This window comes from Lepisosteus platostomus, chromosome 3 (genome assembly GCF_059453375.1).
Source record: "Lepisosteus platostomus isolate fLepPlt1 chromosome 3, fLepPlt1.hap1, whole genome shotgun sequence".
Lineage (NCBI taxonomy): Eukaryota > Metazoa > Chordata > Actinopteri > Semionotiformes > Lepisosteidae > Lepisosteus > Lepisosteus platostomus.
Genome location: NC_142613.1, coordinates 34,555,988 through 34,579,544, shown reverse-complemented (window position 1 = coordinate 34,579,544; position 23,557 = coordinate 34,555,988). Strand labels below are relative to the sequence as shown.

Genomic DNA, 23,557 nt, shown 5'->3' with positions numbered 1-23,557 from the left:
ACTTGAAACTTTCGTGGTTGCATCCTACTGGCATAGCCATGGTCCGCAAGGAGCTGACAAAACATCTATGGGATCTTATTGTTGAAAGGTACCGATCAGGAGAGGGGTATAAAAGAATATCAAAGGCATTAGATGTACCATGGAGGACTGTGAAAACTGTCATCAATAAGTGGAGAAAATGTGGCACCACAGGGACATTGCCAAGATTAGGACAACCTTCCAAAGTTAATGACAGGACGGGAAGAAAACTTATCAGGGAGGCTACCAAGAGGCCTACTGCAACTTTAAAGGAGGTGCAGGAATTTCTGGCAGGTACTGGTCACTCCTTGCTTGTGACAACATTCTCCTGTATTCTGCACATCTGAGCATTGGGGTAGGGTGGCATGATGAAAAAGAACATGTAACCTCATCTAAATTTGGCAAAAAAATACATTTAATCACCCCAAACCATGTGGTAAAATGTCTTATGGTCTGATGAGACAAGGTTTGAACTTTTTGGCATTAATTCTAAAAGATATGTTTGGCGCAAAGACAATACACCTCATCATCCAAAGAACATCATACCTACTGTGAAGCATGGTGGTGGCAGCATCATGCTTTGGGGCTGCTTCTCTTCAGCTGGGACAGGGGCTCTAGTCAAGATAGATAGGATAATGACTAGCTCCAAATATCAAGATATTTTGGCACAAAACCTGCTGATCTCTGTCAGAAAGCTGAAGATGAAGAGGAATTTCACCTTCCAACATGATAACGACCCAAAGCACATATCCAAGTCAACCAATATATGGCTTCAGAAAAGGAAGATCAAAGCCCCCACGGAACCGCGACGGCCACACCCAGTCAGAGCCCAGACCTCAATCCCATAGAAAACCTGTGGAATGACATAAAGAGGGCTATGCACAGGAGATCCCCTGGCAATTTGAAGGAGCTTGAACTTTTTTGCAAGGAAGAGTGGGATAAAATTGCAAAGTCTAGGTGTGCAAAGTTGATAGAGACTAATTCACAAATACTGCTGTAACAAATGCAAAACGTGCTTCCACAAAGTATTGGTTTGGGGGGGGTGGCACACTTATGCAAATAGGGTGTTGTAGTTTTTTTTTATTTTAATTGTTTTCCTTAGAATTATCTATTTGTTTTTCTCTTGAATTTTGTTGGTTGCAAGGTCACATTAAAGATTGAAAAAATGTCTGACATGATTATCTTGATTTCTGGCTTTACATCACAAAAACCTGCGATTTCAATAAGGGTGTGTAGACTTTTTATATCCACTGTAGTGTATATACAGCACTACAAAGCACTACAAAGGGTGTGTGTCTGTGAGAGGGATATGTAAATGCACCCTGCACATCCTCATTATTTGTATGTATAATGTATAATACTCCCTTTAAAAGCCAATTGTGCATTTAAGATCCACAATTAGCAAAATGCATTCATTTTGTCCTCTAAGTACCCTTTTAGCACCACATCTTTTTTTAAATATTGTTGTTGTGAGCACTGTACATTAGATCCATCTCCATTCTGTAGAAATCTGTTCTGGTTGTCTGGTGAATATGAATGCTAAACCCTGTATGCATATATCAATTGGTGAACTGCAGGACTGGAATGTGAGTTAAATTGGCTCTGGAATTAGCGATCAGCATCACCTGTAAACTGTACTTGAGGAATTGATGACACAAGACACTCAGTGTCTGAGGTCTTAAGTGAAAAGCAGCTTGGCTTATTTCCTAATTATTTGAGAAACCCAATTAGTCAAGATAATTTTAAAGGGATGTCGCATGACAAAAAATAAATGCTGAAAATGTGACTTATTTTCATTACATTTAATTCAGTTGACAGGGATAAATCCTCCTCTGAAGTGGGCTTTGATTTGTGACTCCATTTCTTAAAGTTGTGTAGACCAGCAGCTCACTGTATATTTCATATTGCTGTAAGTTTGCATTTGATTGTTTCCATTATTGTGTTAGTGCGTTTCATAAGAGCGTGTATAGTAGGCTTTGATTTGCAAGGTTTTATTTATTTATAAGTACTCTACAATATATCTTTCAGCTATTCAGTTCAATGCAAATAATTACATTATCATCCTGTGTGTGTGTGCGTGTGTTGCAGATGTAAAAACTGAATTTGTACACCTACTGTACTGAAAGTCATAAATGTATGGGCCCAGCTAATGCTTTTCTAAGCATTCCAGTTGCGGCAGGTTGGCCATGGATAGAGACTGGTTCAGAGAGGTTCAAGGACCACCTGTTGGCATCAACACCTCCCAAAAGCTGCAGGATATACTGTAGCATCATAATTATTTTGATTGTGAGTGTGGAGGTACAGTAACTGAAGAATTCATGGGAATAAGCACAGGGCATAGCGACTCAGGGTGTGTATAATGCTACACTCAGAGAAGAGAGTGGGTGTCTGGGTAGGGAAGGTCCTTATTTACAAAAGCTCCAAGCTAGGGAAGATCTGTTTCCAGGAGAAGGTGCTGCTTCAATGCAGGATCGTGAAGGCTAACAGCCATAGGAATATCAGCAAAAGAACAGCCCTCAGCTGTGTGTATAGTCCCACTGCACTCATCTACTTTTGCCTGGCCAGATTATGATGTCAATTGACAAGAGACTTTAGCCATGAGTAGAGACCCTTCTCTCCGTGAAAGAATGAAGATGGCTTTGCTCCCGATTGCAGAAGTAGCCGAGAGAGAAGAAGGAAAAATGAGAGAGAGGGGCCTATGTTCTAGCACAGCTGGAAAGGAGTCCCTGGAGCAGACAAGGAGCAGTTACCAATGAAGAACATGGCTGGCCTGCCTTACCTCCCTGGATAAGGATCAGGGGAGAAGAGGAAGAGTTTTACAGTATCTCTCCTAAAGGGGTGTGTTATAATGAAAGCATCAATCCCAGGTGGGATTAGTATAGTAGCTATGGTATCGAGGTCTAGAAAAATAGAAAAGGGGTCTTCTGAAGAAGCATGAAGCATGTGACCCGCTGTGACTGTGGCTGCAAATGTAGTCTGAATTGAGATGTACAGTATGCCCTTCTACACGAGACATATGAAACATGCACACTACACATTTGCAGGGAGATCTACTTGGAAGTAGTGTACTTAGTGTTCCTGAATAAACTTGAAGGTCCACGCAAGAAATAATTTGGAAAGGGATTAGAGACGGGAACTAGCCCCACACAAGTACATCACAGAAACTCAGGGTGCCACTAAAGGCTTGATGTCTGGTTCTGGAGGCACTGTACCTGAATGCCTTAGGCATAGGACACAGGGAATTGTCATTTTATCTTGCCATCACTTGAGCAAGCAAGTGATCCTCAAAAGCAAGTGGTGACATGCCCACACCTGCTGACGATTGGCAACTTTGCTACATTACATGACGTAGTTCAGGTGGGTAGCTGCGTCAGCATGCATAGTCTGCAAAGTATTAGATTTATTCTATGATGAAAGGAGACAAGAGAAAACACAATGTTTCGGCTGTGAAGCCTTCTTAAGGTGTGCGAAAGAAAGGGTAGACAGCAAAGATTAAATATTGTAGGAGAACAAAACCTGAGAGAGGGGAGGAGGCAGGAGAGGCAGAGAGGCCACTCAGGAAGTGCAAAGTGGAGAGGGGTGAAGGAAGGTGTGAGGTCAAAGCCTACATGAGAACAGAGAAGATTACATGAAAATAAGTCAGTCATTGAGAGAAGGGAGATGGTGTGAACATAGTTTCAAGATGAGTTTTGCTTCTGTTGTTTTTCTGCTATGGGAGATGAGGAACCCTTCTTTGAGAACAGAGACAGAGAGATCAGTGTGATCATGGCCGTCTGAGGTGAAATGAGAAACTATGGGGTTTGAGAAATCTTTCATATTCAGAGCCCGAACATGTTCTCTGAAGCTGTTTCCTAGTCTCCTTCCAGTTTCCCCAACTTACTGTAGATAGCTGGGCATTTTTTGCAGGAGATAAATGAGGTTGTTGGAGGTGCAGGATGTCGTCTGGGTGATCTGGCAGCGTGCCAGTATGCATGAGGTCCCCACATGTTTGCTGCTTTTTTTGCAATGTGGTGAACCGTATCTAAGAGCCACCACGTGGATGTTGCCTGTCTTCCAAATAATGTTCCTATCTGAGCTTGCCTGTGACTAGTAAAGTTGAGATCTGTGATCCAAATGTGTTTGTGACTAAGTCATGATGCTAGCTGACTGTGGCTGGGATTCCCCAGGTAGTGACACACGACTGTCTCAGTGGTGTCAGTGGGTTGGATGAGCTCTCTAGGCTCCTAGTGAAATCGCAACTCCCATAAGTCACCGCAGAATGAATGTTAAAAAATGAATGACTTGATGGGTGGGCGGTTCAAAAGAGAGATCATATGTGTTGATGCTCTGAGTCAAGTCCTTAAGGGAACTATTACAATTTCAATGTGGCAGGTTATATATAATAAAATCATGTTTTGTTATAGAGCTACAGGTTGATTTGTTTTGCCTTTATCCCTGATTTTGCCCCTGGAGAATGACAAATAATAGTATAAAATAATGAAAAATATACAGTATACAGTATATAGTAATTCCACTGTTCCAGTATCCTAGTCGGTGGGCTTTGGCATTTATTATGGTGAGAGAGATGTTTATCAGACATCACTTTCTATACAGCTTTTAGGAGGATAGTACACATGGTTGAGTGCTGAAGCATGTGTACTTTCCTCTTGTGTTCCTATCTGAATCACTACAGATGAGCTCTTCTGTTGAAGAAATGCAAGCCACTGTACAAGCAAAAAGTCTGCATATGCATAGAATGGAACAAGTAATAGGTTTATTCCATGCTGAAAAAAGGAAGAAAGAAAACACAACGTTTCGGCCGTGGAGCCTTCTTCAGACACCTGAAGAAGGCTGTATACTGTATACAGACACCTGAACTACATTTGCATTTACATTTCTTTTTTTCAGCATGGAATAAACCTATTACTTGGTCCTTTGCAGCCTACGCATGCTGACGCAGCTACCCACCTGAACTACATTTGCATAGAAATATTTTAAATCATCTTGACAGACAAAATTATAAAATTGCTGTAAATTCTGTAAGTCACAATAATATAGTCAGTGTTCTTCTGATGTATTGAAAGTGGTGGTGCATCACATTAGTTGTACAACAGGGCATGGGCCGTTTTTATACAGAGTAAATGTCTTTGCTTAATTCTATGCATTGCAAAAGCAAGGTGTGTTGACAGGCAATTTTTATATTACTATAACAAAATAAAGGGCAGGAAATAGCCAAGCGTTATGCAGCACATACTCTACATACTTCTTATTTTCTGTCAAAGCTCAGAGAGAAAACCTTAGTCCTAAAAAAAATGGATCCTACCCAGGATTAAATCTCCTTCTCTCAAGCACTGGGGCCCACAACTGAATGTGAGCCAATTTCTCTATTTTACTCATGCTTTTCTATCACAGGAGAGGTGTTTTTAGCCTGATTATTCCACAATAAAATGCCAGACCCTCCCTAAAATAAAGAAGACATCACACCTTTTTATAATGATGATTCCTAGTCCTGTTAGAAAAAAAGGAAAAGATTGAAAATCTCTGTTCTCCTCGTCCAAGGATGCTAATGTAAATACTGTGCAACAATATATATTCAAACACTTAATAAAATAATCAAGCTGGGAAGTGCAAATGTTAACCTCAGTTGAAACTCAACTTCACTCACCCTATCCCCAGTCATACCATTTTAATTAATTTGATCTGTGTGAGTCCTTAAATTTACTTGAGATCTTTCCAGATTCTTTCTGATAATGACTTTAACAAAGTATATGCTTAGTCACAATTGGACACAAATGCTATATTGTAAAATATGCTTAATTCATTAGCTGAATGCAAACTTAATTTTAATTTGGAATTCATAAAACTGTTCAAGCCGATGTGAGTACTGATTTCATCCACTCTGATGATGTTTTAGAAGAATTCTTACCCTGTGTCCATCAATGTGTCCATTAGCCATCTTAAATGAAAGTACTGTCAGATTTGTAGAATATAGGAATATAGTTTTACTTAGTGCATTTATAATGCAGTGGTTAGCTTTGCTGCCTCTCAGCAATGGAGACCTACTGTAGGTTAAATTTCAGACCTGGGGTGCTGTCAGCGTGGAGTTTGTATCTTCTCCCCATGTTCGCATGGGTTTTCCCTGTGTGCCCTAGTTCCCTCCAGTAGTCCAAAGACGTACAAGTAGGCTAATTAGGTTCGTGGAAGATTGCCCCTGGTGTGAGTGTGTGCATGTTTGTGCCTGTGTGAGCCCTGCGATGGAGTGGTGTCCTGTCTAGGGTTCTAACCTGTCTTGTACCTGCTGCTTGCTGAAATACGTAGATTCTGGCTCCCCTGCAGCCCTGAATTGGAAGAAGTGGTGAGAAAATGGATGGATGGAAAACAGTTTTTTTAAACATACTATCTGTAACTCTAAATGGCTTTAATGTTATGTTCAAGTTATAGATAGGAACCCATATGAATATAAATTGTATATAAGTATGTGGTCACTTTATATGAAAACTGTGCATTCTAAATTTTAGGACAAAGTTTCAGAATCGCTCCTTGAAGCTGAAAGAGTCTTGTTTTCATTCCAGCTGAAAAATAAAAATTAATTGATTTATTATTGTCTCAAATTAACATATTATTTTAAATATTTTTTACATGTGAACATTTAGAAGATAGGTTTGTTTCATGGTATGGTAAAACTGTTTCAGGCCAGGAAAAAGCTTTGAATTTGTAAAGTCATTTTACTTTTACTCGTAGGTTTTGAGTTTGAAATGTCTGTTTCCATAATTCCTGAAATTGTAGAGATAGAGGGATATTCTAAAAATCTCAAACTCCAAATGGTGCAGATTTAAAGAGGCCTTTATAAAATAACCTAGACCTTTATGATTAGAGATTCATAAAGATAAGACAGACATTTATTATATTTTCTGTTATCCAGCTAATATGAAACAAAATCAAGTGTCTTTCTTTTCACATATTTATTTGAGTGCCTCAGTGATGAGTGTTCCTAGAAAACAAGATTTTTTTTTAATTCTGGCTGTTCAGATAAATACATGCTGGGTTATTTGCCTGCGGTGAATTTGATTTTTTTTAAACTGAAACTTGTTTTCAACCAATATGTAGTTCTGTTTTAATGTTAGTATCCAGATATTATTCAAAACACAAACCACATGTTTTGTTCTCGGTAGAATAGAGTGTAAATGTTTTTTAGTTTTTGTTAAATATTTCTAGTGTTAATACAGAACAGAATTTTGTACCATATTTCCAATTGGTTTGGACTTTTCCTAGAGAGGTTGTCTACACATGATTTATAGTATGTCCCACACGAGTCGTATTTAGTTCTTAGAAGAGAGGGTGTTTGGTGCAGCTATAATCAGTTCTAGCTGGATCACAAATGGGTGGTTTTAATTATAAACAGATCACACTATGTGTTAGCAAACATGTAGCTGCAGTAATCAGTCATTCTGAATGTCCATTCTTTTCTTTCAGACACAGAGGAGCAAGACGAGAGCAGCTGTGAGACAGTCAAAACAGAGGTAAGGCTCTCATTTTGTTGTGCTGTATCAGTCCCCTCTCTGACTCTTCAAGATCCATTTACAATTTTGTGTCCAGAAGCTTTTGTCCAGATGCTGTTTACATAAGTAAAAAGAGGTGGAACCTGCAATATTCAGGGCCTGATGTAGATGATCTTGCAAGAGGTTGTCAGTCAAGATGACTGTCGTCAGGGATGTACAGTATGGGGCATGTTGGAACAGTCCACTAGGTTTCAGAAACCTCATTTGAATGCTTAAGGACTTATGTTTATGTATATACAGTATACTGCTCACAAAAAGTCAAAGGTCAAAGTCCCCCCAAAAAAACATTGACATGACATTGGATAGAACTGGTAATTAAGGGCTGAAAACAGATGGCCACTTCATATAGAGATTTTTATGGCATAAGGCATATGGGTGTGATAGAATGGTTATTGTGTGTTTATTGATTCACTTTTGTTGTAATGAAGATGCAAAGACTAAGGGAGAACAATAGGTGAAGATCTTTCAAAATGCTTTAAGGCATAGATATGGAGATTCACAACCAGTTATTGTTAGTGATCAGCTGCTTCTAGTTCTGGTTATAACACACTGGAAGAGTCTTTAGTGGGCGTTCCACAGAACACACTGCAGGCACTAGACTTCTAAAACAACATCTAAAATGAGCTAAAAGGGGACATTTGAAATCATCTACTTGTTGGAACTTTCAGAGGCCACCAACTGTACATGACTACCCATGACTTCAGGTAGGCTGGTGAAGACTGTAACAACAGTGGTGTATGGTCTCTTAGACTCCTATTGTTCCCTGATAAGTCAGGGATCAGATAAGGTTGTGCTAGGCTGAGGTGTTATTCGGAAAAATGTTATAGGCCTCCAAAATAGCTCGTCGTCATTCCTTATAGACAGCATTGTTAGTGCTGTCAGAAATAATCTCCACATTTGACAGGGTCAAGTCACAGCTGTGTAAAACTGCATCAAAAATCATCAAGAACCACATTGTATTTTTGCTTCTTGTCATGGCCTTTTGCTTGATTTTCCTGTTTCCACATGCTATATGTGAAGTGAAGAATGACTTTTTTATCTTTTAAACTGTGCAAATTTGTATTTGTGGTTTGAAGCATTGTGCAATATTAGCTAAAAATCCACTATTTTTTGTGAGCAGTACATACGTATACATACTGTATACACATACAGTACATACAAAAAATGAACGTATGTATGAACAGATCTTGCAGATGTCTTTTATTGTTCTTTATTGTAATTCAAATTCAAGTTCAAATGCCATACATTTTATTTCAGTTGTTTCCAGACACCTAAAATAATTAACAAGGTTATGAAAATGAAAGAGCAGTCACTCCCCAAAAAAGTTCTTCAACAATCTTTTTATCTTAGGCTGTAACAGAAATACCTGGCGGGTAAGCACTGCCATACTGTATGGCTATCTAATTTGCTAATGCTGAGGTTGTCAACCTCTCACTCAATAAAGTGTGATTTTAGTCATTGCTGTGGGAAATACAGTAGTTTGTCCCTGAGAATTCAATAAATCCTAAATACAGCATTTGTTTGCATCAGGAGGTAACTCTGGAGCAGAATCATAGTTGAAAGTCTTGTAGTAATCAGTGGTTCATATGCGGTATTTTGGGTGTGTATCAAAGAGCTTGTTGGGTTCAGATTAAAAAGAAACAGATACCATGGAAGCAAATTATTATAATGAATAGTCTATGAACTAGGTTCTCATTCATTGTACTATTTTTGCACATGCATTTTGGCTGTTAATTAATAAAGTTTTAATTTGATTTGTCGTATAGTTTTGGAAGACTACGGTATTCTTAAATGTCATTAATATTGTACTGAAAAGGCTCCCAATTCCAGAAAATTGAATAATTGTGTACACTGTTTATTTGATGGTTGTCTTTGTTTAATTAGCATGGATATGCTGAGCGCAGTAAATGGCAGTTGTATCAGTAAGAATTTCTGCTTTAATGCTACATTTAGAAAGTGTTTTAAATTGTTTGTGTACATATTTTTAGACTACACCGGTTTCTTTGAATGGTATTATGAAATTTTAGTATTGTTATGATATTTTGTGCTGGCTATGGTCACTTGTTTCAGAGCGCAAACTGCTGTGGTTTTAAGATTTTCAAAGGTTTTTTTTCTGATTATTGATTATAGAACTTTATCTTTCTTTTAGCCTTATAGTTACATGGAGAAAGCTTTAGAAAACATGGATAGACATTTCATTAAAAGGGTTAAGAGCTGAATACTTTGAGCTGTCATATTTGTGGTAAAAAGATCTACAGTCTGTATTTAATATAATACATGTCATATTAACACAATGAAATGAATGTTAAATCCTACTGTATATTCCACTTTCTTTATGAATGTGGTATAAAATATTGATTTTGGGAAATGCTTTCTGTTGAAATAGACTGAGGCATTTGTGTGGTAGTTTTCCAGTAGTCAGAACAAACGTGCCTTGGGAAACCCCAGGAGCAGTTATGTGCCGGAAAACAAAGCAAAGAAACATCCTGATCCTGGTTGTTCCATTCTGATTACCTTGGGCCTGACGTTTTAAATGAGGTATTAACTTTCAACTTGGTAGTTTTTGATCTTCTACCATATCACTTCCATAGCTTTAAAAGACATTTTAATCTAAATGTGTTTCTTCATTTTAAAAACGCAGGCAAAAGATCTGATATATTGTGTTGCTTTGAATGGCTCTGTATATACTGTAACCTTTGACTTCTCAGCGCTGCATCCCCCGGTTACCAGACAAAAACACGGAGGTGCACAGGTAGGAGAAGAGTGCCCTGGAGAAGCATGGGTATAGCAAAGCAAGCTGATTGTAGCTGTTTGCTACTGTAGTCTAAAAAGGTGGTCGAAAGATTTCAGTTTAATCAGGAAAAGATCTTAATCTGGCAGGGGATTCTGAATAATGCCCCGACTTGTGTATGCTTTTTTTCTTTACAAGTGCTGTACTTTTGTTCTTTCGTACTTTCGTATGAACAGACTCCTTTCTGGAGAAGCATGCTTGCAACTGTAAGCCAGACCTTCTAAATAAATTAAATGATTGTCCTGTTGCATCATCATTCATAAATATCTGTAAACATGAATGCAATAGTTGCCTGTGCCCACTTTTTAATTCAGTTCTTTACTTCAGTTTCCCATTGAACGGCTACTTTTAAATCGTAGCACACCTCATTTTTTATTTTACCCATTCAGTGCAAGACTGAATTAAACTTCTTCATGCCTCATTTGATACCAAAGGGCTCGTTCAGACCTGTGAATTAAAAATTAACCTTGTTTTACTAACAAAAGAGATAACTGTATATTCAAAGTTCATAGGTGAGACCCATTTTCAGTCTTTTAACAAACCCGCTATTGCTCAAGGATGAGTGCCTAAAATGAAAATTACAAGTAATTGTATCTATTTGCAAATATTCATACTACATTAGCTTCTACAAAGAAAGTGTGTTTTATATGCTTCCAGTTTCTTTGCAGGCTATAAGCATTTCAGCACTTGGTCAAGGCGTATATCTTACCTTAGATATACTGTATAAGAGACTTCATTCACTGACATCCACAGGCTTGGAAAACAAAGTGTCTGTGCAAGAAATGTGGAAGACCAACAGCGGATTGTCTTGATAAGGAGAGGTTCCAAGATCGTTATGTGGAGTTTCTGCTGATTTCCTCCTTGCAGAAGAGTTCTTCGGTCCTTCGATGAATGTGCATTTTGAAATAAATGGTACTGAGTGGTATATAAATTGCAAATATCAAATACACTTGGTTTTCTCATCAGAGGCATTAAGGTTAATCAGTGGATTCATCTGACAGTTAGGAAAAACACAAAATGGAAGAAAATAGCTAGGTCTGCTTATTGATGAGTGAGTGGCATTAGAAAAAGTCACCATGCATTCAGTTTTAATGGCTGTGTGGGCATTCATGGCTTCTTCTTGATGCTAAGCCGCATGTGCAAGAGTTCGCTTCCTTCCCGAGAGTGAACACCTCGTAAAAAGAGATGCTTCACTTAGCCACACATGCGCTCATTCCACTAGTTTGGCACTTTTCAGACCCTGGCATTACCATTTGCCGATGGCAATTCCAGCTGTGTTTGGAATAGTCAGCTTTCTTTTTCGGTAAGGGGAAAACACTACTCAGCAGCTCATTTATGTTGTTTTCCCGTGTTCTTTTTATCCCTTTGAGCAGGGAACTCGAGCCAGGCTTCGTGGGGGACTGGGCTGGGAAACCAGCCTACGTCAGAGGCCTATGCAGAGAATAACCTTCCAGGCTGGGGACCCTTATTACATTAGCAAGAGGAAGAGGGATGAGTGGCTGGCCAAATGGAAGATGGAGGTGAGTAAGTCGCTCAACACCCTCTGTGAGAGACAATAGTAAGGGCCAGTTCAAAGCCGAAATCAAACCCCCGCGAAATAAGGGAAAACTACCAAAAGCGCATCACTCTTAAAAGCCAAGTGTATTTGATGGATCAGTTGATATCTCATGAAGGTACCATTTATTTGATTGACTGTTACTAGGTGTGTTGGCATGACATGTGGTGTGGTTATTGATTGATACGTCTTTCGGAGCCAGTATTTTTTGTCCCTTTTCTGAGGTCAAACCTCCATGTTTTGGTGTTTTCTCCTTTTTCATTGTTTAATTGTGTGGCACAGGTGGAAAAAAGAGCTTGAAAGATATGGCCTTTGGTTTTAAAGATCATTCTCACTTTACAGCGGGAACAAGAGAGCTTGTTTTGAAGTGTTTTTTTTTGTTGTTGTTGTTGTTGTTGTTTCTCAGTCCTTGCTAAATTTAGCCACTGAGATTGTGGGCAAACTCTTCATTTCTGTAACTACTTATTTTTTCTTATTATATTTGGGGACGTGTATCATTCTGTTGAAAAAAATAGGAGTTAAAGTGATGGAAACTGTTGTGTAATAAGGTGCAGTTCAAATCTATTGCTATTGTGTGATATGTACCTATATGCAGATGATCGGTACAGCATATTTTATGAAAAAATAATTTCTCCTAAGTGTAAGGGTTTGTGGTTTTTAATTCTTTTAATCCTATGTGTTGGAAGACATTTTGAAGAAATCCACTGAAATAATAAAAGCAAAACCTTTGTGATTGAAGCAGGGCCTTCAACCTAGATCCTGAAATGACAGTTGCTTTCATTTTGTCATACAAGTAGTACCAATTTAGTATTTGTGTAGTAATTTAAAATGGGACACTGTTTTCCCATTGGATATTTCGCCTATAGTCATCTTAAATCTCATTTTTTTGTTTTTAAAACTTAAGCCATTACAAAAAGATCTTGGAAAATGCACAGATTTGAATATTAATATTAATATTCCAGTACAGGTGATTTGCTTTTCATACAGGTTCAAAAAGATTCTTGTTTAAGAGGCATAATACCAGGTGGAAAGGTAATTGTCAGCATGATTAAGTGTATAAAGGGTTTTGGGCTCTGGCTTCTTGATTATATCAGTTTTTGCAATTTATCATGCAGATACACTACTTCTGCAAGTGTGATGGCTGCTTTGGTATTTGAGAAATACTTTTTTTATACTACAAAGACTCTCAAGATGGTTGAAGGCAGCAGTAATGATTTTTTGGAAGATGCAAGGTTTCAAAATGCGTGTTTCTCTCAGAATAATATGACAATTTTTTGTACTTTGTAATCTTAGATTATGGTTAGGCCACCTAGGCATTTGAAGGACGTTTATCTTATCATTACTTGGAATCCATAAAACCAAACTGCACCTCTGTTGCTGCTCAAAACTTTTCACTTCAAATACATACTTCATATACAGTAAAGCTTCTTAGCCTGGCATTTACATATACTGTACACATACTGTACCTATTTGTATGCCATGTATTAAGAAGGTAAATGTATTGAGCAATACATATCTGAAAAAGTGCTTCCTAAAGAAATCTGAGATCTCATATGCATTAATGCATCAATCTGCATTAAATGTAAATACTTTTATCTCAGATATCATAGCAACCCCCTCAACAGTTCTGCATTGATAATGCTTAACTACTATACCAGTTAGGTAAACCCCATGCACACCCTACTCAGCCTGACTGCTCTAATTAATTTAATACTGCAAACAAACCTTCAACATACTGTGTGATGTTAGTTATAAAATTATATAGTTAGTTATATGTTTGGTGAAGCCAGAAATGTGTATTGTTCACCTAGCTAAACCAAACATGTCTGTCTGTCTTTTTACCAATGACATGCTTCCGTGGAAAATACATCACATTTTCCCTAGAACCCACTTTAGCAAAGCATGTTGAGTGCCTTCTGGGCATTGGTTTTTATCATTCGTAACCGTAATGATTGTATAATTTGTAGTTGTGATTTCTGCATACATCTCCATTGAGTTCAAAAGAAAATTGCTAGGACTTCTCATTTACCAGCTGAAAAAATGTAACAGACAGCCATGTACTGTACATAACTATCAGTTGGTTGACCATGGGGCTGATAAGTGAGAAGGGCAAGCTCAGGTCTTGTTTTGGAATTAACAGATTGTGTGCATTTTTGACTGACAAACAGAATTGGTTCAAAGGTGAGTTTAAGGACATTATATTTTTTCTTTAACATTAATCATAAAGACTCAAACCATTTCATCTTGCATCAGCAGAGTTATCTTGCTGACAAGATACTGCAACGGTAGTACAAGTACTAAGTGTCTATTGTTGGAGTAGATATTATTATTATTAATGTGCAACAAATGAAGACTGTCAGTACATTTTATGTGGTACTGATAATTTAGTTTAGTTGTCTTTCCTGTGCTGTGTGCTGTGAAATTAAATATGTAGTATTTAATTTCAGGTGCAGCTTAACATAGTGATTACACGGAAAGTACCTTATGCCTTTGCATTTTGACATGTTGAGGCCCCCTTGCAGATTATCAAATGGTTAGATCTTTAAACACAGTCATCTTGGTTTGGCTGAACATGGAGCTTGAATGGGTAGTTGTAAATACTTTGTGGTCAGTAGTACTGACAGCAGGCTTCCCTACATTAAGACGCTGAATGTTGCATGCACACACAGCCAAAATGTATTTGACTTCACTTTTTACTCTTAATATGGTTTTAATTGCACACACAAATGGGTTTCAAAATAGCTGTGACAGGTGCAGTAGTTAATCCTGTGTGGGGCAGCTAATTCAGTTATTAATATGTTTTACTTCTTAAAATGGAAATTGGTGAGCTCATAAGTGTAAATGAACTCTGCACATAAATATCTGCTCTGTCACAGTGGTTTAAAAAACATACAGTAAGAATGATTACAGACAAAAGGAGGATATTTGGTCCACCTAGCCTGTTTGGTAGTTCGGAGTCCATTGACCCAAGGATCTTATCCAGACATTTCTTGAAATAATAAAGGTATCAGCTTCAACCACATGGCTTCAAAAGAAAGCACAAAAACATATTAACCATAATGAATTGATTAATTGAACACAGCAGGTTCTAGCAAGACAGCAGCTCTGACCTGAACTACGTTCCTTGAAAGCTGTGGGGAATGTCCTGTCATCCTCAGTCACCTGTATACATTTGTAAAAATTTAGTGTAATACAGTATGCATGACTGAGCTTCAAAATATAATTGCACATATCTATTTTATTTAATAGTAACAGGATCCTCATGTATGGATACACCATAGATACATACGAGTTTGAGCTGCTATTTTGCTATTACTGTATGAAAAGTGATAAGTGTCTGGAAACACAGAGCTTATATTTGAATTAACACATTATTAGAATTGCCATCACCACCTTCTGCATTTAAAACTTTTGCTATATTGTAGTTAACTATGCCTTGTGAACTCTGAACAACATGGGTGCTAACAATCCTATTTTCTGATTGAAAAATATTTGTAAATTGTGCTTCCCTTGTAGATTTATCTTCACTCAGCATAGCAGTACCCTTTCTGTATTTATAGCCTTTAGTCCTTGTTAAGCACAAAATAAGGTAAAAGGTGCCACAAGGGTTAAACTATTTTTCTTCAGCTATAGGCTCCAATAGGAAATGAACTATCTTCACTTCAATGAGAGCAAAGAACAATAGAAAATGGCCTGAAAAGTGTTCATTAAGCGCAGCATGTCTGAGGTCTGCCTTTTTAGGCGTTGTGTGATTTTATGAACGCTCACTACATGTCTGGCAGTCCCTGGTAACAACTCCATCAGGTTCTGTCAGGCACTGTGATACTGTATGTGAACATACAGTTTTTTATACTTTTTTACAAGTTCAGTTTGGAATGGGATTTTTTTTTCAAAGCACATAAAAAGCTCTGTCATTCTGATTGTACGTGACACCCCAAACATCTTACACAGCTCTTGACAAATGACAAATCAAAATGGAGCTGAGCTGATTTTTGTTTTTTCAGACGAGCAGCCTGGAGGTGAAAGGGTTGTGTTGTAGTTTGTTACAGAACTTTGTTACAGGAAATGCAGTATTTTTTTTTTCCTGAGGGAAGAATAGAGGTTTATTTTGGGAAAATTTCACTTTTTCAGAAAATACAAATGCATTGCTTATTACACTCCCAACTCACCGCAAAACAATTCTAAATGGTAATGATGATTCAGTACAAAGAAACAGAAAGGTATTGCATGAGAATGACCAGGCTTCTGCCCTCTGGTTTGATATCCTGTGTTGGATGTTGTCCAAGCTGACAAGACAGACATAGATTACAAAGATACGAGCTGCAGGCCAGCACGATTTTTTGTCCTTTCCGTTACTTGCCCTGAGAGTTATTGTTTCATATCGCACTTCAGTAGAAAACATAGCCGTCTATTTTGTATTACGAGTGATGGAGCAGAGCCCACATGAAGACTTGGCTTTTTTCAGTTTAATTTAGGTCATCCAAAAAGATGACTTGAAAGATCACAGAATCCTCAAAAGCTTTTAAACAGCTCATGTGTTCCAAAACAAGACAGAGTTTATAGTGCCTTAGCACAACCAAGTGGTCACAAAGAATAGAGGATTTATTCATGTGATTTTTTATAATAAGTATCCAAATAAAAACAGACACTCTGTGCTCTATAAATACTGCTGATACGTGTCCTAGAATCTAACGTAATTGTGTACAGTCTCATAAGCTGAAGTCTCATTTAAATGTTCTTCCATATAAATTAGCCTGAAATTGGAATGTCAGTCACTTAAAAGCAAAACAACCAGGGAATATATAGGTCACACTTTGCTCAGAATTTCAACTACAAACATATTTCAGAGCACAAAAGCATATTTCATTTTATATGTAATGAATATAATGGAATATACCATTAATGTTTGTCAAATTTCATAATTTGCCACATTTACCTTTATAAGAATTGTAAGAAATAATAGTTAACAAAGTTGTCGCTGGATACAAAAGGAAATATCAATCTTTCTGCTGTTTTTCCTTAAATGGACACAGAAGAAAGTTTTTCCTTCTAGTATAATAATTTTACGGTGGGTGGTCTTTTTTCCAAAATAAACATTTCTGAATCCCAGTAATTGAGATAATGAGCATTCACTGAGATGTTAGCTTTGTGAGAAAACTAGAACCTAATTGCTCCATATATACAGTATTTGTGTAATTTGCATACCGTTCATGCATAGTGTGATCTGAAGGTCTCTTCCTAGGGTGATTGCAGTTGGTTTGTCCTTCTCCTCAACCTTATGTTATGAATTTCAGTGCACTGCAATTACTACCTTTATGTGAATGTTAATTATTTACGCTTCAGAAAAGTCTTCTGTTTTAGGTTCATTCCTTTGCAATTTTATGCTCCATTTTATGCTAGCCAGCCATCATTCTATTCTGCACATCACCTCGCTTGTACACTGACCTGAGGAAATGAGTGATGTGTCTGCTCTGAGGCCGATCACTTGTCTTGCTTCACAGATCCATCATGAAAAAGGCGGAGCTTTACTGCCAACTTGTCTTTCTAGGCAAACAGATGCCCCAGCTCCTTCCCAGTACTAGGGACTCCAGGCCTTCACTTTAGTCTTTGAAAAAAGTGCTCACACTGAACATGTTGCCTGTGCCCTGTGGCAATTAAATTTGGAATAAGTGGTGAATGCCATAATAACTGTCTAAGCTGATGAGATTTAAGCACATCGAAAAGGTTTTTTTTTACCAAAAAGATCATTACAGTATTAATATTTGTTGTGTCCTCCGGGTCTTCGATATTAATAGTTTACTTTGGAAAAGGCTTCTTTGAGCACGTCCTGTCTATAAACACATGGGACAGCTAAGTTGCTTACTGATTTTCAAACAAAGTCTATCTCTTACACTTGATTCCTTCATTTTCTCCCTTCTCCGTCTGGTGACTTTCTTGCCAGAAGATGTAGGCAGCCAACTTGGAAGCCTCTGCTTCCTAGTTTTAAATTGTCACCCGACCAATTGTCTTCCTTCATCAGTGGGTCAGGGGTCAGAGAACAGCTGGACATTCCCTATTGCATACTGGGAAATGTAATGAAAACAAGAACTGCCATCTTGTGTTAACCTCCCTCCTTCTTAAAATGCATTGATCACCATGGTGTCTCTCCAGAAAGTATTCCAGTATGCAGTATTTGTAACACTGCCCTGGGTTATATGTCACCTTGCAAGAGGATTTGACTGGCTGTCATTGAATTCACAAGCACTGTATAAAATGTTTAAAGAGATACATTTCTGAGAATAGGAGACACTCATTGTATTAAATAATATGTTTAGATAGAATAGATAGTAAAAATTGATAAAGTAATGGAAATTCTGACTGCAGTTTTGTTGGATATAATAAAGGGATTGGGATTTTGCTCAGAAATATTTACGGAAATGTTTAATAAAATAGGGTTGTTCTTAATTATTAATTTGTGCTACTTGTTATACATATGCTGAAAGACCGATTTATTTTCCTATGGCTCATCTCAGTGGTTATTTTATGAAAAGCCACACAGAGTAAGTAAATATTTTGCTATTTACGGAAGGGGGTATGTTGGAAGCTGTTTCTGATTTTCTTTTATTTTTCTGCTATATACTCCTAATAGAAATGCAGTGAGAGATCTTTAAAAGACAGTGAAAAGTTAAGTAACATCTTATAAAGGATATTGAAGGGTTAACAAAATGCTAACTTTTTTTTAATAGTAGACCATGGAAACTTGACACTTGTTTGTTCTGTAGTAGCCTGGCTGTAAAATGTGGTTGCAAAGTGGTTATCTGAACCTTTAGCATAGTAGGAGCTCTTTAAAGCAAAACTTCTGTAAGGTATTTGATGCTGGATAGCTTCTATACTTAGCAGAGATAAGATCTGTTGTAATCAAAAGAAAATGTCCCCTGTAAAGGTTCTCTTTTGCACTGTTGCTTAGCTATATAGCCGATTATTTCCACTTAAAAGTAATATACTATACTTGCTGTATTTTCAAAAGTGGTACTGTATCTTCATGTTCATTCACACAAATGGAGCCATGTTATAAAATGTTTTCCAAACTGAATTCTCCCCCAGAGTCTTTCTGCATTATAGAATATAGTTCTAAAATTACAAAAAATGTGCTGGTTAAATAATTATAAAATACTTAAATACTATACATACATACTGATCATCAACACAAACTTGTCACTCTATGCATGAATGTTATTAGAAGAATAAAGCATACAGATTTAGCATATTGATGAAGTGTTTTTGGTGTGATTTTGATTAAATTGTTTATTCATGGCCGACTGTGATACACTTGAGTGAACTTGTTGCATAAGCACTTAATCTCCTCATTAGTTTGAGGGTTGATTGGGCACAGTTGATGAGCTGATTTAACCTGTTTAATGATAAGCCTGGTGAAAATCAAAAGAATAATACACAGAAAAAAACCAATATGTCTCATTTATCAAAAGTCCAGACTAAGTTACCACAAGTAGATGTGCCAACAGTAAGTTAAGTGCTCTTTAGTGATGAATCAAGGTTTTCTGTAGGTCACGTTGATGGGCATCAACAATACGCACACTTGCAGAATGATACAAATAATTGTTTTGTACAACAGACCAGTCAATGGGTAGGTCAGTGTTGAGCGGTTAATTGCAACATGACTGGCTAGGACACACTACATGCCAGACTTCAGTACCATTGAACATGTGTGGGATGACATGTGGTATGTGAACAGGCATATCTGTGTGCTTCTGAAAGGAAAAGGATACAATCTTTCTCTCTCAAGACAACATCTGCATCCTTGTGCAACACATGAGTTCAGCATGAGTTGTAGATGTACAGTACAGCTTGAATTGTTTCCATTGGTGGTCACAGATGCTACAAGTCTATGACTTTCACAGTAGAATTCTCCTAAAACCCTGCTGATGACAAGTGCAGTCAGTATTTGAATTTAAAAAGAACAATTACAAATGGGAGGAGGCCGCTCGATCCATCCATCTCATTTGGTGTTTAGTAGCTAATTGGGTGGGCCATGTCTGTAAAATAAAATATTAGGACACCTGCTGTAAAAAAGGATTTTCTATTATTTCCTAGTAAAACCTTTTTCATTTTCTTGCGTCTGTAATTGATTTTTTTTCATGCTCAGTGTATATGAAATACATTTAAATAGGTACTGTACTTACAGTATGCAATGAATTTTAATATAAGTTTATAAAGATACTATACATATGTTTGTGTGTGTTTACAGTACGTATCAGCATTGCATACGTATGTCTCTAACTGTTCATATTTCACTAGAACTTAGCAGTATGAAATTTAAATATAAGGTTGTATGTTAAATTGTTTATTATGGGTTAATAACAACCATGTTTCATTTAAGATTGGATGTGAACTAATATATTAGTAAGTGGCCCCTCTAAACAAGCATTAAGTGTAATTAAACAAAATGATGTGTACAAACCAGTGTGAGCCATTAAGCCCGACTTACTTGCTTGGTAGTTAGTAGATAATTGTTCCATGGATCTGATCCAGCAGTTACTTTAAAGTTGCCAAGGTATCAGCTTCAACAACATGACTGGGTAGTTTGTTCCATACTCTCATAACCAGTAAAGAAGTGTTCCCCAATCCCCAGTTTTAAATGTACTTCAGTGTACTTCCCACTTGTCTCCTCTGGCTTGTGTTAAACTGTTGATTTTGAAGAATTCCATTGGGTTGACTTTGTCAATACCTTTGAAGATTTTAAAAACTTATCAGGTCCCCTCATAGTATTTTCTTTTCAAGACTAAAAAGGTTCAGCTCCCTTAGATAATTGATTTTAATACCATGTTGTGTACAGTTGAAATAATTTTGCTATTGTGCTGGGATGTAGTGAAAACATCTGAAAACTTCCTTCTGACACCACAACTACAGCAACAGCTTTACCAAGAAGCTTGGGACAAGCTTGAAATTCTATTTCACTATGGCCTTAACTGTGTTTACACTCTTCTTCTTTTTAGGTCTGTTGCATGTTTAATACTGACAGTGCAACAAATGTAAATCCAGACCACTCTGGTTTCTGTTGCATTCTTCTCATTCTTAGGAAAGATGAAAGTGCTGATTCAAATCCTCTTTCCACAGCTGCACTTATATTTCGAAGTAGTCAATATGTTGGAACTCAAGGGTCCTTCCTCTCATTGCCTCTGATGAGGGAACTTTAGTCTTGCAAAATACACAGTGCCATTGTAATAAGAGTAAGCCAAAAGAATAAGAAAAGTGTGAACAAAGTGTGAATTAATTTAAAATGAGGAAAAGTGTGAAATTAATATTTTCTCTGATTTTGATCTGGATATCTGGCTTGCCTTGAGCATTGCAGTAGAGATGAAGCTAAAAATAAAAGGGCAAAGTAAAAGGGACAGCTGGTGAATTCAAGCAGTGGCTATGCAAACGTTCTACCATTTTTCTTCTTGAGCAAGATTTCAAGTCTCCTGTGAGTATAGACCTGAGAGAGAACTCTTGGTTGGATTTTTTATTTAATTGTTAAGATCAGGACACCTACAGTAACATCCTATCTTGCTCCTTCAGCTTGTAGAGACTCTAAATATGGGGGGATATTGTGTGTTGATATTGGGAAATGAAGAAAAAATGGTAAATATTACAATCTATCTTTGTGTTACCTTTGCATTTACTATACCTGCCAAAATTTTGCCCGCCTGTATATTTCTTGCATAGCACCGCAGGTTAACCCAGTGTTTTCTCAGACTGGCTAAACTGTTCATAACCTGGTCATGGCATATTTCCATGTGAGGAATCACAGTACAAAATGCAGTGGTGGGGTAGCAGGCAACTAGCAGAAGAGCCAACATCCACAGACCAGCTTAAGATTAAATCAACTCTTTCCTTGGGAATAAAGTGTTTATTTTCTTGTAGAATGTAAAGTTTGCCAGAATTTTTTAATTTTACTTTTCCAAATTGAAATACAACAGAAGAGTAAATGCCAAAAACTCCTGATAGCCCCGAATGGCCTGGAAATAATTAAAGAGGTTGGATTTCATCTAATTTCCGTAGTTATAGTGCTGTGATATAAGTATCATTTAGTGGTTGAATGTCACCATTTCTGTATAAAGACTTCAAAATTTGTTTGAAGGCTTGATTTGAGTTATTTCCTGTTTTCTGATTGAAGCAACTGGCAATGGAAGTATTTTGATTTTACTCAGTTATCCAGCACTCTGTATTACCTGTTTTTGTCTTGTGTTATGGAATGATGACCAGAGCGAATAGCAATTTCAAGGGCAAGCACTACACAGGAGTAGGCTGATCTAGATTGACCGAAAGCAATGACAAATGAATTGTACAATATACGAATTATGAATATAAACAAATGGCTTCTGGGTAATAAAAGACTGAGAACATTTGTGATTTCTGAGGAGTGGAAAAAAGTTACTGCTGCTTTTCTTCTTTTAAAAGCATATAAAGATATTTTAGTTTTAGAATATTCAAGAAGGAGAAGAAATTAGGGAAGCGCTGTTTCTGTCATTATGTCATTTTTCCAAGCTTATAGTCATAACCCCTATGCGGTTTTACATATTGTAAAATAATTAAAAACCAAAAACAACATTAATCTGTAATATGTGTGGCCTAGAGGTGGATTAATTGTGTGATACAGGTTATGGACAATTCACATTGTTTTGGTGGTTTTGTTTTGGTCAGGCCCTGAGCACACTCAAGAGCCTCAATTCATGACCATTAGGGAAATTGGAGGCCTTCAAAGAAAGCATTGCCAAGACTGCACTTGGTCCAAGCAGATGAAAACCTGGAAAGACTGAGTCAATTCTGTAAGATGATATTCCTTGTGAAATAGGAGAAATAGGAAAAATCAAAGATTGAATTAATCACAGATCACTAGCATGTGTAACCTCATCAAAACGAATATTGACAGGTATTGATAAACAAAGCTGAAGAGATATGTATGGCTATATCAACTGCAACAACAATGAGATGGCAAGCATTGGATATTGTAACATGAATTTATTGTTACTGTTTTCACCAGTGGGTAGGTCCACTTTTAATGCACTTTAAAATATGTTCAGATACACCAACAGAATGGTTAAGAAAGAGAGGAGAAAATCTAATTTATGAAATTTGTGGATAGGCTCTTTCATATAATTATGAAGATATACAGTAAATAGATAGGAAGATTATTGGCCTACAGCACCACATAGCACACGTGCTTCAGTACATTTTAAAACATGTTATATTTGCCTTTTCTAGTTAGGACAACTGCATTCTTCAGTCTGGAACTGATTAGGTCCCTAATTACTGGCACATTTGCCTTGGGATCTGCTGAGAATCAAAATGGTTGACAACACGAAGAAGCAAGAAGAAAACTCATCTTCCCTAAACCCCAGGCTCTGCTTCTAGCAGATGGAAAAAAAAAACATTAAGCCACATTTAATGTGAGCTAATCTATGTTCATCAAGATTGATTTCTGTGAAGAGTGGAGGACAGTGTCTTTGGTCTAACCAAGACTGCTCTGCTGTAACATTTCTTCCTCAAAAGAAAAACCAAAATTACCTTGGTTAATCTAGTAGTGCACTTTATGAAGACTGCCCTGATTTTTGTTTGTTTTTTTATTTATTTAAATCTGCCACAATTAATCCAATTTGTTAGCATCCCACCTCT

The 23,557-nt window shown here is 37.2% G+C and overlaps 1 protein-coding gene across 8 annotated transcripts in view; it reads left to right on the top strand.

Moving 5' to 3' along the window:
• The window catches only part of LOC148674790 (DNA (cytosine-5)-methyltransferase 3A-like), a 283,034-nt gene that overhangs the window by 178,614 nt on the left and 80,863 nt on the right, over nucleotides 1-23,557 (top strand). For 5 of the 8 annotated variants that reach the window (XM_088625423.1, XM_088625420.1, XM_088625422.1 and 2 more), the window contains exons 5-6: nucleotides 7,471-7,517; nucleotides 11,718-11,867. In XM_088625423.1, coding sequence (XP_088481549.1) covers nucleotides 7,471-7,517; nucleotides 11,718-11,867 — 197 coding nt within the window. The remainder of the gene's footprint in view (nucleotides 1-7,470; nucleotides 7,518-11,717; nucleotides 11,868-23,557) is intronic. The other 3 variants (XM_088625421.1, XM_088625419.1, XM_088625424.1) reach the window with 2 other exon arrangements.